At 35.7% G+C, this 17911-nt stretch overlaps 1 protein-coding gene across 27 annotated transcripts in view; it reads left to right on the forward strand.

The window, feature by feature from the left end:
* Mbs (Myosin binding subunit) overlaps positions 1-17911 on the forward strand; it is a 43588-nt gene that overhangs the window by 16506 nt on the left and 9171 nt on the right. For 11 of the 27 annotated variants that reach the window (XM_068293614.1, XM_068293631.1, XM_068293619.1 and 8 more), the window contains 9 exons: positions 961-1482; positions 2456-2581; positions 2658-2813; positions 3068-3272; positions 5197-6087; positions 8274-8424; positions 8488-8706; positions 8765-8862; positions 10653-10715. In XM_068293614.1, the coding sequence (XP_068149715.1) occupies positions 961-1482; positions 2456-2581; positions 2658-2813; positions 3068-3272; positions 5197-6087; positions 8274-8424; positions 8488-8706; positions 8765-8862; positions 10653-10715 (2431 nt within the window). Of the gene's footprint in view, positions 1-960; positions 1483-2455; positions 2582-2657; positions 2814-3067; positions 3273-4564; positions 4700-5196; positions 6088-8273; positions 8425-8487; positions 8707-8764; positions 8863-10652; positions 10716-13766; positions 13875-16482; positions 16861-17031; positions 17778-17911 lie in introns of those variants that run through there. The other 16 variants (XM_068293697.1, XM_068293705.1, XM_068293824.1 and 13 more) reach the window with 9 other exon arrangements.

Here is a 17911-nt window from a genome sequence, read left to right on the forward strand (position 1 = left end):
AACCAAATGTTTATTCCATTATTAATACAACATACATACATATATATTTTGAGTCACAAAAAATCGAGAAAAGAAAACAATCTCTGTATGTGTCAGTTCATTTGATTGGGTTTTTGCAGTTAATGCTTCACTTTCTAAATTGATTGCATTGCTTATCTATCGCACACACACACACACACACACACACACACAAACACTGTACATACATACATACATTCATTCATTCATCTATCTATACACTTCAATTTGTACATATACATATATACATACATATGTAATTATCGATAACCGTGTTTTAGGCCAAATTATACAATAACATTTAAATTTAGCCAAGAAGTCTCATTGCTGTGGCGCAAAAAGTTTGTGAATCACACACACACACACACACCAAATTGATATACAGAAGTTTTAGAAGGTTAGCTTTGAGCTTTTTTTTGTGCCCTCTTTTTCTTTTTTTTTTTTGTTTTTGCCTATTAGTTGTATTTATTTAATAATTGTTAAACGGGAAAGTGAAGCTATAACTGCATTAACACACAATCACAAGAACAACAATAATAACAACAACAATAATAATATTAGAAAACCAAATAATACATACATACATATATCGAACAATTTTTGTTTCCTAATTTACAAATTTGAATTTTGTTTTTGCTTTTCTTCCGTGTATTCCAATTCAAACATATTCCTCTCACCCTTCCACTTTCCCTTCCCCTTCTCCCACCCACCTTCCCACACACATAAAAAATTAAAAAACGCACTACCAAAAATCAATTCATCAAAAAACAAAAAAACGCTTTATCAAACAAATCTAACCTGCCCGCTCGCTCGCTCGCCCAACTGCCCGTCTGCCCGCCGCCCCGCGCCTACAACCTGTATCACCTGTGTATCCGTATCTGAACGCTCGCCTGCCCTGCCCTGCCGCACGCCTCACGCCGCACACCACCCACCAACTCACAGATTCTATCAAAAGTATAATGAGCTGCGTGCACGCATAAAGGCAAATTCATGTCCCATATTGCCAGCGACTGCAACAGGCCATGCCAATGCCAATGCCAATGCAAATGCAAATGCAAATTCGAATGCTAATGCTGTGAATCCAAATAACAACAATATATTAAGTAGCAATAACAACAATAATAACCAGAACAACAACAACAATAAAAACCCTCTGCTGTTGGGATACGCTGCTGCCACAAACGCTTCCATCACAACAACAACAATCATCACAACACCAATCACAACAACAACAACTAGTACATCAAACACCACCAACACCATGCACAACACCAACAACACAACAACAACAACAACAACAACATCATCATCAACACCAACATCATTGGCAACACCTGCAACAACAACAAGCTTACAACAAACGGCGGCAACAGCAGCAGCAGCAGGACTATCTACCAATCAGTCAAGTCAAAACTATATTGTACAAAGATCGGCCTCACTCAAAGATAACACAAAGCTATACAGGTTTGTTTTTAAGTGTGTGAGTGTGCGCGTGTGTGTGTGTGTGTGTGTGTTAGCTATACAGGCCAGAAATTTAGGAATAAAGATTTTACAAAGTTCATTTTAAACTAGACGCGGGCATCCTAGACATCCTAGATTGATTTTTATGAATGTTTATGTAGAGAGAATTTCACAGGAAAAAAGTATATGAATGTAGTGAAATTAGAAAAGTTTTTGTGTGGTACCAAACCTATTCAAATTAGAGCCAGGAATGATGCAAACGATAAAGTCGATTATGTCAGTCGATTATGTTATGTTGCAACTACAATCCATATTGACGACCTAATTTACTGATACTGCCTAAGAAAGCATATATTCCGTCTTGTTTGACATTTAGGGATCTTCACTCAGTTTTGTTTCTAGTTTTCGGGCATACTTTTAGGATGCAACTTAACCAAGTGCTTAATATATAGAATTTTGTAAGATAATCGATAATAATCAACAAGTATTAGTTTTCAATTTAATGAATTGAACGGGGTTTAGCACAAAAGACATAGAAAGGCCTGTATAGTAGCAAATGTTTATAAAGGATATAGATAGATAGTCATGCCTACTACTCTAATACTACTACTATTCTTTAACTACTACTAATACTACTATTACTATATAATGTTAACTCTCTCTGTCTCTCTCTCTTAACAACTTGTAACTTGTGTGTATTTATGCTTTTGCTTAGCTTTTTAGACCTACCCATTCACTCACTCTCTCTATCTCTCTAAGTACAAAAAAAGAAAACTAATCACAACTCCTCAACTCATTGCACCATTCCGACTATATACACACATATATATATACTATAGGCAACGCACCTTGTCGTCTATTCTTTAATCTTAATATATATGATTAGATCACGATATTGAGAGATTCCAAATCGAAATGGATAAAATATTTAATAATAATATTTTACTCTTTCTATCCCCTGCGTGTGTGTGTGCAGGAAACCGCCAGTTTCAGTTGCCATGCTCAATACAACAACAACAACGACAACACCAACGACAGCAGCTACAGCAACAACAATGCCTAATTCACCATCAACAGGTGTTCTACTCCCACCAGTACGCAGGTAAGTTGAATTGATTAAAATTTTGAAAATATTATGAAAATTCATATTTTTAATCAAAATAATTTGGTTGGTAAAGTCAACAACAAGTTGCAGCACAAAATACTGTCAACAGCAGCAGCAGCGGCAACAACAACAACAACGGCAGCTCAACTGCCAGTACCAGCGATGCAGAGATTCAGACCAAACCGCCACCAAAACAATCAGCGGGAAATATTTTCAAAAACTTTTTCAAGTAAAGACACAGCTGCTTTTTAGAAATGTCTTAACATACTCGTTATTTCAATTTGTTAAATGTTGTTGCTCGATGCAAAGATGGGAAATAATGCTTTGCCAGATTAATCCTTTACCTTCAGAGAGTTGTCAAATAAATCTATACTGCGCTCTTCTCTAACAGCTCGTTCTATGTTTTTTTTTGTTTGTTAAATTATCGAAAATAACTTAAGATAAGTTTCTTAATTAATGTCCTTGTGTTTTTTGTGGTTTCAGATCCTTTGTCCCGCCAGTTCGTGACGAGGAAAGCGAAACACAACGCAAAGCGCATGCCAAGAGAGTTCGAGAGACTCGTCGTTCAACACAGGGTGTTACCCTTGATGAGATCAAGAGTGCCGAGGAGTTGGTGAAAAAGAAAAATATGGGAATGGCTGCTGCCAATAATAACAACAACAATAACAACAACAACAGTAATAGCGGCGTAAGTACAATTTTGTTGGTGTGAAGCCACATTCTCTCGTCTTTTTTTTTTTTTTTTTTTGATCATTATTGCAGCTCACAAACAATTTTGAACAATTTGAAATACAAATACAAGTCACCACGAATCAATTCACCCAAGTGTCAAATCGAAAGTCAAGTTTACATATACACATACATACAAGCATACATTCTATATACATTCACGTCATGATTTGTTGTTAGTAGTCTCTGTGTAGAAGAGTTCAGAATCCACAACATCTACATACATACATACTTTCCATTCATTCACACACTCAGCCAAACACACAGTCGATATACACACATACAAATTGCTTATGGTTATGGTGTACCTTCCCCACCAACCCCTCACCCGTTGAACAATCTTTATATACTTAATATAAAGTGTGTGCGTATGTGTGCTCTCATTTGTTTTCTCATTCTCATTTTAAACACTTGTCTTCTATGTGTGTTTTGTGTGTATGTGTGTGTGTGTGTGAGAGTGTGTATGTTTGTTAAACTTAGTTCATACTAAAATCAAAAGAAACAAACAAAAAACAATTCAAACAAAACAACAATTAAATACAAGGCAACAGAATACACAGTGAAGAAAAAAAACTTACCCGACGCAAAAAAGTATGCTATGAAAATGACCAAATGATTAAATGAATTCTATTAACCTTGAGTTTTGAAGCAATCGTCAATTTAATTTAACAATTAATGAAAAATAATAGTTTTGAATAGAGTTTAGAAAATTAAAAGTTGTGCTTTGAGGCACTCTTAATTAGGGATTAAAAAAGAAATAGTTAAAAAAAGGATAAAGGAAATAGTTTATTACATGAATTTAATAGTTAAATCAATCAATTATTAGGCAAGCTCAAGGTTAGTTTCTTCAAATTAAAAATGACTTTAAGTCACACATAAAATTATCCAAAAAAGATTTAAAATTTATTGGAAAATGGTTGAAGAATGATTTTGAATTTAAAGAGGAAAATGTTGTTAGAAAAAAATAGTTTTTGCAATTGAATTTCGTAAAAACAGCACATTAAATTGATGAGGGATAGAGAAGAGATAGAGAGGTGATAGAGAGAGGATAGAGAGGAGATAAATAAGAGATAGAAAAGATGAAGATATTAAAAGGAAATAGGAAAGACAGGGAAGAAGTGCAGAGTGGATAGAGAAGAGATAGAAAGTACTAGGGACTTGCTAAAGGACATAAAAAAAAGATTATTGTGTATTAACTGTTGCCTTGTATTATCAATTCATTTCAATTATTGCTAGTCATTTATATTTTAGCCAACAATCAGTGTGTCCCATCGATCAATCAATTAGCATTGCTTGCCGCCCATAATCAGCTGATCAAATTTACCCATCGAAAGGAATGAACCAAAAAACGATATTTACAAGAAAAGTGTTCAATTTCTTTGGCCGCTGCCTAGCCAAGTTGTTAGCTAACATGCTGCCTATGTATCATCATGTTACTTGAGTTATTTGTTTTTTTATAGCATTTCTTTTTATCTATAAATAAAAATTTACGAGATCAGCAAGCAAATAGCAGCAGACCAAAAGCCATAGCGTAATCTTTCATCATTTACACTAAAATTTATGTTAATTTGGTTTTTTTTCCCATTTTTTGTATAAGTTATCTCTTTTTTATGCCTATAACTGATTTATCAGTTTTTGCAGTTATGTATTTTACATATTATATATATATATATAGTTTTTATGCATGTTCCATTTGCATGCGTATTTTACGTATCGTATATCGTATATATCGTAACTTACTCTCTATATATTATATCGTATTATGAACCTTCCCTTTACCAAACCCTATTCCCTTGAATTTAAATTTGATTTGAAAAAAAAAGAATACCAAACACCGTAGGCCAACTGTTTTTTATTTGTTCCAAAACTAATATTATTAACAGAATGAAACAAGCTCCACATCAGGCACAACGATAACCAGCAGCAGCAATAGCCAAGTAGAGGCACAGCCTCCACCGCCACCAACAACGCCGCCTCCAGCCATAATTCCTACAACAACAACGGCCACAGATGACACTGAGATCGAAGCCCTTGTCGCTGGCAATCCAATCCAATCAATAATAAAGCCAATTGAGAATATAAACGATACCACAGCTAGCTTCACATTATCCGCACCAGGAACACGACGTTCTCATCACGAGGGCGATGGCCCAGATGCCGATACCGATGATTTATCCGTGGTTAGTGCTAGCTATACGATAGTCTCGAAACGTGACACGCCCGCCGAGCAAATCTATGATGAGGCAACGACGACGGCCGAGGAGCCACATAAACATAAGACTGATCAGGAACCAGGAATAATAGTGGCGGACGATAACACTGCAACATATCCTAACAGACCCACAGATCTGCCATTGATTAGTAGTAGTGCATCAGTAGCAGTAGCCGATATAAAAGTAGGATCACCCACCGTTACGCCAAGTTCACTTGAGAGTCCAGTGCGCTTGCGGGACAAGCGCACATTAACCAGCAGTCAAGAGACAGCGGCGTCGGCAACAGATGCCAAATCCTTTGATACCGCTTCGCCAGTCTCGGGACATCCCGATTTCAATGCACGCGATTCATTGCTCAGTTTATATGCTCGTCGCACATTGGATGGCAATGGAAGTCCCGCTGGCGGTGGCGGTGGAGTTGGTGCAGCAGCTGCAGCACCACCAGCAGGAACAAGCCCCACAGCTCCGGCAGCAGCAACAGCAACCACAGCTCCAACATCCTCTACATCGGCAGCAGAGCGTCGTCCCTCTTGGCGCATCAAATTCGATGCTGGCTCAAAGGTATGCCACACACACAAATCCAAGAAACCAATCCACTATTCCCCACTACCCAACTGATATATATTTAAACATGTGTATATCGATCTTTAACTGAACTTTATTTTGATATTGACTAAGAAAACCCGTACCAACTAAAAAGTGTGTGCCATGTAAATTTTACAATTTGATTTTTAAATTTTGTTAAATTATTTCTTTTCTTAGGTATTTTATTAGCATGTTTGTTGTAATAATAATTGATTGATTTTAGTTTTAGTATTCACATCGGTACAAGGTCTGTCTGTTTAAGAGAAAAGTGAAAAACAATTACTTTGGCTTTGGTTTAATATTATTGGGTATTAGGATTACCATTATTATTGCTCCTGCATCTCTAGTCTCTACGTTTTTTTTCTAATAAATTATTCTTCTTCCAAACATTCTGAACCGGTTTCTAAGATTAGGATTCCTGGCTTTTTCGCTTCTTCCTCTTATATATGTCCCGCTACATCGTCTGCGATATAGAATTTTATAAGCAATGATAATATTTTTCAGGACTTTGTTAAAATATATTTGTTTCATCTTCCAATTAAAAGCTTTGGAACTATTTTTGTTAAGCTTTTCGTATTGTAATGTGGTTTTTGGGGTAATGAAAACTTTTTAAAGAGACACACACATACATATACATATGTAAGTGTATATACTTCGTTTAATAAGATCAGGAAGTTAAAAAGAAACCATTAAGATTAACTTGAAACTAGTCAGTTTTCGGTCGGTCTTTCCTGTCTATCCCGCTGTGATTTATATTTTATTTATAGATTTTAAGTTTTAGAAATTCTCTTTAAGTTTTCTTACGCCTAATCATAATTTATTGGTTTTATTCCGTTCATTATTATTATTTTTCTGTTTCTACCTGTTTCTACGCATCTGCATATAGACATAACTGTTTGATTATCAAATTTTTTATTTTCTTTGTATGTATTATCAACGAACTATATATTCTAAATATCATATCTATGTATATACATACATGTCGCCTATATATAATTAATCATGGTCTCTTTGTGTATATAATAATATATTTGCAAAATTCCATTATTCTGGATATTGGTCACTAATAATTGCTTATTAATTTTGGCTGTTTTTTGGCTTTTAGTTAATTTTTTAATCTTTAAACCTCTTTAGGTCTGATTGAACTTTGCAAATGTTTTGACAAATGGGGAAATATTTGGAAATTATTAAAAATATTTTATAATATCTGTTTAGATTACGATCTTTTTGAAATTCTAATCAAATGTGGCGTTTAAGCCGGCTCGAGGTCAATTTTCAAAGGAAGATCTACAATTGTCTATATTTTTCGATATAAAGAGCTAAAGTCATTCGATAAAAATTATGAATATATATTTTTTCTGGAAACAAAATTCTTTTTTTAAAATTATATCTACAGTCTCTTTGCAACCAATTTAAGAGAATTTCCTAATTATTTTTTAAATTGATTCTCAATCAAAAATAACCCAAAAATGATTTAGATACACAGAAAGATTTGAAATATTTTATTATGAATAAAATTGATAATCATTAGTTCAAGAGCGTAGGCAGGATTCAAATACGGAAGGACAGCTGACATATCCGGCTACGTCCTTGCATTAGGTAGCCAAATATTGAGATAATACAGATAGCTTCTCTTTTGAGGGGATTAAAATTCAACTAACAATGCATGTTGGGAAATTTCAGATGGTTTTTGGTGCGGGTTTTTTAAGAAGAAGAGAACCCTTTTTTCAGCTTGAACATCAGGAACATTATGGTTAATGGTTACTAAATGTGCATTTGAAAACTAACTGCTGCAGACTATTTCTAAAACAAAGACAAAAAAAAGCAAAAGCCAAATCAACCGTTGACACTAAACCACAAAAAAAAAAAAAAAAAAAAAAACTCACACACAAATACAACAACTGCTCCACCATACACAAAAACCCCGCCGTAAAAAGAATTGCCTTCAAAGATAACATTCAAAACTCTACTCGTCTATACATTTTGCACACACAACTAAACAAAAACAACAACAACAACAAAAGATAAAGAAAGTATACATAAAAACAAAAACAACAAAAACATATATATTTTATTTCTATTTACACACAATTTTGATATAATGAATTTTTAAATTGATTATTGATATTAACAATTTGTTAAATTTTGTTAATGTGCTGCAGTTCAAACTGGAGGATATAACCAGCGGTGGTGGTGGCACATATCCGCCAAATAACACAACTATCATACCCAGCGCTCCAGCTGTGATGGCAGCGGCCAACTTATCAACCACAACTGGTGTCCAGCGTCGCATTAGCAGTGGTCCGAATGCCCGTAAGTTCTAAAATGAATTTGGTAATGAAATGTGTTAAATACTCAAATTATTTCAATTTGCAGTTAATGCTTCAAATCAATCAATAAATTCGGTGGGTCGTCCTGTATCGGCGCCCAGCGAGAGCACAAATAATAGCTCCTATGTTGCACCACCAGCTCGTAAATATGAGACAACATCAACGGGTACGGGTACGGGAACAGGAACAACGACAACACCAGCAACGGCAGCGACAGCAACTGCTAATCATGCCACAACGACTACGCCCAGCAACGATGATAAGGGTACGATTAACAATGTAATTAACTAAATTTCTATTAATATAATATTTAATTCCTTTAGACAACGACAAGGAAAACGATAATCGTACACAGACTGTCATCCAAAGACGTCGTAAACCAAAGCGTAGATCAACTGGTGTTGTGCACATTGATATGGATGTAAGTTTCTTTAAAGATTCGTAATACAATTAGCTACAGAGAGCCTCAAAAGCACTTGAGCCCCAATTCAAAGCATCTCGCCTACGCAAGATGATACCAACCATTTGCAATTGGTATAAGGTATGATTAAGGGCTAAGCTAAAACATTGACAATAAGCAGGCAAAAGCAATCAATTTCACAAAACGAAGCAATCATTTCATGGTTCTTTCTATAACTGAAATATCGGCTTATTAGAAAGAAATATTTCCTTTGGGTAACCAAAGAGACAAAAAAAAGTACCCCGGATAATGATCTTAAGTAACTTGATATTTTATCGATAGAGTGAAAGTAAGTTCGCATGTGAAAATTCAAAATTCTAAGCTAAGAAAAGGAAGAGCTTTTCTTCCTAATTTCATCGTTTAAATTAGTTAGCAACTGAGTTTATATTTATTATGCACTATTTTCCCAAAGGGAACATTTTGTAGATGGCGATCTAGGTTACCTAGGACCTCAAAATTAATCCTGTTCAACTTTTTATAGTATAGTTTAAAATTTAAATCGTCTTTCTAAACTTGCTTTGAAAAGCCATGTAGGTAAACGCAAAAAAGCCCAAAAATAAAACCCAAGTAATCGAATTTTAACAATTCTAATTCAAAATTTAGTTAAGCATGTGCTAGGTTGATAGATCAAACGATACTAAAGCATTTCACAAGATGTATGTACATATGTACATACTTGAAAGAAGAAACTTGATTTGCCGTTTGAATCGAACTCGTGGCCATGATTTCTTTTTTAAGTCTCGTCTCGTCGGCTTCGGTATACCATGCAGAAAGTGAAACAAATATTTTAAATTTCGAGGGCCAAATGGGCGTTGCAAAATGTTTAAACAAACAAAATCTGCGCGCATACTAATGGAGTACGCATACCAAATGCGGTTCTCTAGCTAATACAGTCCTTAAGAAAATCGTTTTTATTAAGGGGGCGTGGCAAAAATTTCAAATAATCTCGATACTACACGAGTCTACATTTTAAATTTGGTGGCTCTAGCTCTTAATGTTGTTGATGCTGATCAAGAATATATATTTATGGGGTCGGAAAGGTCTTTCTGCCTGTTACATACATCTTGGCGACTTTAATATACAATTTTTCCATATGGGTGCATGTTATAAAGATTCCCTTGATCAATAACTTGATTTTTTGAGAATAAAACTCTGTTAGGTGCCTATAAAAGTTTTCTAAAAGAGATCGGTGAGGCTTTTCTTACAAGAATAACCATATATGAATATATATACATATATGAACTTTATTTTGAAAATATTTATACGCACACAATGTGTACGTTTTGCATCTCATGGCACTTGCACACACGTCACATTCAGTGAAATGAGTGAGAATAAATAAAGTGTAAAACGGAATGAAATCAAATTTGGCGAAACCAAAGGTATTTCAAATTGGTTTGTATATAAACATTTCAAGAAATGCGAATTCCAAGCAAAACAATGGAAAATGTCTCCTTCGATTATTACTCCACTTGAGTGTTTCAGAGCAAGATCTCATGTCGTATGAGTTATTTGCATTACGTATACGACAAGTATACTTAAATTTAGTTAATAGAGAAGTATAGAAATAGGAATACCAATTAATACAATTGAAATGTACACATTTTTCAACTCACACGACATAATGATTGTACGAGAATATATATATACATACATATGTATGTATGTATATAGGAGACTCATAACAATTATCGACTAGAAGAATCTTTTGAAAATTCTGTCTAACATTTATTCCTTTTCTTTTATTTTAGGAAATTGATCCTGAGCGTCAAACTGAATCGTCTAACAATGATAACGAGGACAAAGATAAAGAGGTAAGTACACAATAAAAAGATTATATAACTCCAACAAGAACAACAACAATAATAATAGAAGAATTTCACACCCAGAAATAATTAAGAAAAAGGAATTTATTGACTGTTCAGCTGTAATTTGTTTATTCTTTCCTTGTGTTCTCCGTCTCTTGTCTATTACCTTTTCTTCTATAGTTCATGCATATTTATATATAGGAATGAATGTATATGGGTATATGCATGTTCCGTCACACCTTGTCACAAATTTAGATTCCTCTAACGTTTTGGGCGTCCTTCAAAGTAGCTGCCGGCCGTCTGCTGCTGCTGCTGTCTGTTCCAATTAGCGACTGACCCATTTGTGGCCAAATAAAAACCAAAGAGACAGGCTAACTTCGATAGTGCCGATGTTTGTATACACTTGCACTTACCTCAAGGGGTCAAAGTGAAAAAACTTCGAATTTTGACAAAAGAATGGCCTACAAGGTCAAGCTGGAAGTCATTTAATCGTATGTCTATGACATAGTTATCCGAATTATAGATTAAAAGTAAAATCAGAGTCAAGTCTTTCTCAACAAAATTACTTTTCGAACATTTGAAATTTGGAAACCTAATCTCAATCGTAAATTGATATGGCTATATGAACTCGTCATGCTGATCAAACAAACTTTCTTTTGTGCGTATTACACACTTTTGATCAAAATAGATATGCTCTCGTTTCTTGGCAAGGGTATGTACAAGAAGAAGAAAACCGAAAACCAAAAATTATGATTGCCATTTAGAAAGTGCACACGTGGCATTGCGCGCATTTATTGTGTGTGAGTGTGTGTGTAAGTGTGCTCCAATGCAAATCCTTTCATGGCCGAGGTCAGAACTATTAGTGCGCATCCAATTTACAAGTTTTTGTGCATTTTAACAAACCTGTTAACAATTTATTTAAACGCAAGTGTCTCGCTGCTGTCTGTCCATTCAACAGAATCTCGTCTCGGCTGTCAGTCGATATTAAAAATTACATATTTTTCTTAAACACTTTGTCACTCTCTCTCTCGCGTCTCACTGTCTAAGATTATTATTGTTGTTGGTGACATTCTCAGCGGACAATTGAAAGCAATTAAAGACAAAAATTTATTATGCCTTACCACAAAGATGGACCAAAAGGCTTTAAGAAATTGCCTAAAACGATCTAATATCAATCACTTATCATTGTTTTCAACTCAACAAATATTTAAAGAATTATGAAGATAGAGAATAAACTTTTCTGTTTTGTAGTTGTTTTCAAATTTCAAATATACTACGATTATATCTATATGAATGTTCTAGGGAAAATTGTTTTAACGATCTATAAAAGTGGAAACAAATTAAGTTATTAAGTCAATTGCTTGTTTGTTGATGTCTCAAAAAACTATACACAAATAAAGATTCTTGATGATTCTCATATATAAAATATCTAATGGGGGCAGCAAATTTTTAATTTAGTTTACGCCTTCAGTTCGTTAGTAGAGATCACCAAAATGTAATCAATCTTTTCTCATTTGACAGTTGTTATTAATACACTATTGATAAATTGGTCATATTAGAAATGTAAAGGCATATGCCACAAAACAACAACAAAGACATACAAAATATTAAGCTATAGAAAGGGTATTTAAAAGTCTAGACTTTAAAGTGTTTTTTTTTTTTTGTGTATTTTTCATATTTAGTTTATGCGCACTTTTGTCTATTCTCCAAGTGTCAACTAACCAGGACATAGCCTCTTTCTAGTTTTGATTGACGATGTCAAGTGTTTTGCTTTCTACAATAATTGGGTTGAAATGGAAGAGGGGAGGGGGCAAAACACTTTCACAATTGTCTTTTCATTTTCTAGCCATTTGAATTCTATAACAAATTGGGCAATTACAAGAAAAAAAGATGCTCAAGAAGAAGCAGAAACAGAAGGATGCAACAAATTTCAAATCATTCAAACGACGTACATTGAACTTTGTGTGCCGAAAGAGAAACAGAACAAAATTTATAACGTGCTGCTGGTAGCTAAATTTATACATTTTGCATTTTGTAATTTAGGCAAAGGCATTTGTTTCCTCATTCTCAGTGGACTTTCTTCTACTTTTGCTTATGTGAAGACTTTGGTCATTGGCTATTTTTATAGAGCCATCGTTTGCACTGAAGAAAGTGGTGTGTAAATTGTATGACTGACTGCAAGGAAAAACTTCTGGCCCACTTATAGAAGGAAAATTGGGAAGCAAAAAACTTACCCAAACAACAAACTTAGAGGGGTGGAGAGATAGAGACAGAGAGAGAGATAAGAGAGAGAGAGAGGGGGAAGACTGCAGCGGCAGTCCTAAGAAATGTTTTAAATTTAGAAGTATTTAAAAATAAAATACTTTTATGTTGCATTCAATGGTTTGCCGCCTTCATTTCGTCCCAAGTATCCATCCATCCATCCATCCATCGTTTTTTCCTCCTAACCATTCCTTATTTATGTCTCTCTTTCTCTCTGCCTCTATCTCTGTCGGTTTTGTGCATATGTTGTGTCAATGACTGTGTTTCGCCTTTTGGCCCAGTTTATAGGATGAAGCAAAAGCATTATGCACTAACCACCTGACCCCAGCATAGTTAACACTTTTACGTTCTCGGACATTGGGCCAAATACGTGTGCGATTTACTAAATTTAGACTACAGACCCACGACAACCAGGTGAAAGAAACATACGTTCCCCGTGAATTTCCCTCTGATGAAGCAGACAGAGCGGAATTATATCTAGTACTAGATATTTTATATATGTTGATATTTATGTGTTTCCTTTTTGTTGTTTGCTCCTCCTTTGGTTGTTACTCAAGGCTTTAACACATTTCCCTCCAGGTTTTCCTTTCTTTCTGTGTTGCATACTCTCTCTCTTTCCTTTTTTTATTTATACCGTTTCTCTTTATTGTTGTTTATTTTGTTTTTCTTCTCTTTGTGTATTTGAATGCTCTCTTGCGTTTTATTTCTGATCGTGCGCTAGGTTTCTTCTGCTTTGCTTCGTCGGGGCGGTTTTCAAATAAAACATTTCAAAACTTTTATGAGCAACACAGTTGAGTTTCGAGCGGCCAGCACAACGGATCATCCCCCCTATATCAAATCTCAAAACAAATCAAAAGAATAATAACAATTATAAACTCAAATAATTGAAATCAATCACAAAACGTAAATCCAGTTACAAGATCAAACCACAAAAAGCTGTCAAACGTGTCAAAAAAGAAAAAATATATTACAATACCTAAATTAAAAAAAAAAAAAAAAAAAAACAACAACAACAAACATTGCAATTCGTCATTAAAGATCAGTTTATTATAGCGCAGACGAGTCAAAGTTGATTTTATACACAAGTCACAAGTTTCTCAGTTTTCAATAAACAAAAACATCGCGCGGTTTTACCATATTTAGTTAGTTTTTTTTGTTTGCTGGAGTTGATTTTTGTTTTTGGTCAATTCAAGTTTTGTCAATTTAAAGTTTCGATTCCTCTCCCTCTCTCTCTATCTCTTTTAATGGTCAACAATTTTAATAAGTTTTTAATTTTTCAATTTGTGTGTTGCTTCAGCCACAAACTGAACTGAGATCGATCGAACTTAAATTCTTCTAATGGCAATTTCACCTTGGGATTAGAAACTAGGTCTCCCTCCTCATTTATTTTCATTAATATTTCCTAATCCTTTTCACAAAGTCTGGTAATAAACCTATGGCCTTTTTCTTATTTAAGCGATTTATCATTGCCAAGTGAATTTCCAACAAAATAAGTTTTATGTTGACTGAATTATCGTGAATATATTGCTGCAACAAAGGCCAAACAATGGCAGATAAACACACAGACACACACAGATGTGCCATGCCGCCGACGCCGCTTTTCATTCATAAGCATTTCCACCCTCTTGATCTCGTATCTCTCTCCCTCTCCCTAGCTATAGATAGACAATTATAATATTAGCAGTCAGGCAGGCAAGCAGGCCAGGCAACCATCAAATCATAAATTATATATTCATTGGAAATTTTGTTGAAAACCCAAAAACCAACTTGAATTTTCTTTTTGCCGGTATATCGCAAACAAAATAAAGAGGAATTTAGTTTTTGTCATGTCATCATATGAAACATTAGAGTCAACGTTTCTTTAGATTTTGTTGGTTAAAGAGGGTCTTATCCCATATTCTACAATCACTTTAATACACCATCACCTAAATCTTAATGCCAAGAAAAGAAAATAAAAAAGAGATTTTTTCAAACATTTCATCATGAGCAAATATATGAGAAATTAAATTTCTTTAGTGAACTTTGAAGTTTGTGAAAATGTTCTTCGTCATTCCGCAAACGAGAAGTTTTTGTATAAAATGTTCGTATAAATTGTCTTCAGATTGATTTTTCCAAGAAGATTATTATGGTTGCCTTCTATGTAGGTATTCCAAGAGCCAACAAGGTCATTGCATAGCTTCAAGGCCAAAACTAGTTGAGAATTACAATTAAGTGAAGCGTTAAAAGTTTCTGTCTACCTTCTAGAGTTAGCAAATGATCTTCTTTGTAAGATTGAGTCTAGTATTTCTTGTAATTCTGTTTATTTTTAGTTAGTAAATTGAGTTAACTAGAAAATCATTCGTTTTAGATTAATAAAAATGTTAGAAAAATAGTTTTTCACAGTCTATATCAATTACTAAGGCCACGTTTACTCAATTAGATAGATCATGTTAGGGTATAGAGAGATCACTAGCATTTAATTTGCAATTTGCCCCTTTTCATGTTTGTTATTTGAAACGCGTGGGCAGTGTAGAAGAAGCAGCAGCAACAACAGCAGGAACAACTTAAAATGTTAACACACACGCACACACACTCATTGACAGAGTGAGGAGAAGAGCAAAAGAGAAATAAATAAATAGATCAGACAAGCTTAGAACCCATAGATCACTTTGTAGTGTATGTTTTTTCAATAGCCAAAGCAATGGGCGGTGGTGAGAGAAGAGGCAAGAGAGATGTGATGGAGGGAGGAGAGGGAGAAAAAGTTTTCCCCCAGCATGGCAAAATAAAAACAACTAAACTTAAGGAACCGAAAAAAAAGAAATTAAACGAAAATGTCAAAATTTATGTCTTGACGTCATTTTCAATTTTCAATGGAAAAGAAGCAGCAGCAGCAGCAACAGCAGAATGCGCAGCAATGGCTGCATGATCGGGAGAAGGGATTGTTGAAGGGGGCGGTGGGGGAAATGGGGTAAACCACATGTCAATATTGCGTTTTCCACATTCAAACGTTTCGTTTCGTTTAGGTTTTTCTTCAATTATTTTCCTGGATATATTTTTGTTCTTTGGCTTCGTTGATTGTGGATACCCTCACTGCCTCTTCCCTCCTCGCATTCTCTTTCTCTCTCTCTCACACTGTTTTGTTTATGCCAATTTCAATGAACATGAATTTTGAAAACATTTTGCTTTCGTTTCTTTGATTATATATATTTGTAATCAGCTTTTATATTTGCGCATTTGAAGGGGAAGGCAGGAAGGCAGAATGGCGAATATCTTATACCCTATTCCCTAATTGGCAATTTCATTTAAATTATGATTTCCCCGAGGCGCAAAAGACATTGGAAATGCTCTAAATAAATTTTTGGTCTTTAAACGTAATTGCAATTTGGCATTGACGATTGATATATGCTTGTGGTTTGTTGCCGTTGGGAGGGTTGAAAGAAGGAAAAGCATTAATGATTAATATTTTCTTAATCTCTCTCCCTCTCTTTCTCTCTGTCTTTCTTTGTTTCTGTCTTATTTTGTGTGGTTTTAGCTACGTTTTATTAGCTCTCGTTGATCGTCATGTCTTTTCGCTCAAGATCGCGCACTCAGGCGCCTCTCTCCAGTCGTCGACGTTCACTTTCTTCCAGCTCTAGGGTAGGCTCAGCCGGTGCCAGTGGTTCTGGCGTCTCCTCCACTTCGGGTGTATATAACTATAATGGGAGCAGCTATAATGGCAACAGCACACGACCCCTGAGCACTGGCTATTTTCCCAGCACCTCAGCGAGCAGCAGCAGCTATCAGAGTCCTTATGCCAGTATATATAGCTCTAGGGAAAGTTTATATGGCGGTGGTAGTGGTGCCAGTGGATATGGCAGTAGCGGACGTAATACTTCATCAAGCGGTGGCGCTGGCGGCTATTATGCAAATGGTAATGTTTGCAATCGATATGAGTCCTTGGCGGCTCATGGCACCATCAAGTATCAACATCAGAATCAGAGCAATCATCAGCATCATCCACATCATCAACATCATCATCATCTGCAGCCAAGCGCAAGCAATGGTGGGCAATCGTCATTAAACGTCTTTTCATCTGCTGCAGCCTCCTCATCAACCCCAGCTACAAGCAATGCTATGCCAACATCTGCAACTAAAACGCATCACAGTAATCGCTACTATATGCATTTGCATCAGCTACAATCGCCGAGCTCCGCCTCCTACCATCATCATCATCAAATTGTTGTGAGCAGCAGCAAGCTCAGCAATAATTATGTGCCAACTAAATCAACGTCTGCTCTGCTCTCCTCTTCCTCTGCTAACTCGACTGCCTCGTCATCGGCATCGTCCTCAACGAATGGCGGCGGCACTTCTAATTGCTCCTCCTCAACAGCATCCAGCTATGACAGTCCACGTTATGGGTCCAGTGGCTATGGCACAACATCGTCGTCTCCCTACAGCAGCAGCAGCAGTGATCATCATCTTCATCATCGTTATGTCAGTCCCTATTCGAGCAGCTACGACAATGGTGTGACAACAGCTTCGCTTAGTTTCAAATCACCCAGTTTGAGTTCGTCCAATTCGTTTAAGGGAGGCTCTTCGCGTCTCTTGAAGACCAAATCCCTATCCACATCGAATAGTAGTTTAAATGTCCCAACATCACCATATAGCAGCAGTTCAACAACCGGCGGAGCAACTGCAGTTGGAGCTGGCGCCACTGTGGCAGCCATTGCGGCCACACGTAGCAATTCGCTGCGTGAGCAGGAACGTAAATCCCGTAATCGTACACGGTCTCGCAGTGCAGCGCAGCGTTCCATCAGTGCCTCGTCAGAGAAGAGTGAGGGCTATGAAGTAAGATTTCCGTCAATAATTTTGTGGGTCTGGATGTGAGGTTATCTCCTCGTCTTATTCTTGCTGTTGTTCTTGTTAAAAGTGTATGGCTATATAAGTGGGCATTTGAATAAATTTCGATTTCTTTACTTTTT

This window comes from Drosophila tropicalis, unplaced genomic scaffold (genome assembly GCF_018151085.1).
Source record: "Drosophila tropicalis isolate 14030-0801.00 unplaced genomic scaffold, ASM1815108v1 contig_1190, whole genome shotgun sequence".
Classification (NCBI taxonomy): domain Eukaryota; kingdom Metazoa; phylum Arthropoda; class Insecta; order Diptera; family Drosophilidae; genus Drosophila; species Drosophila tropicalis.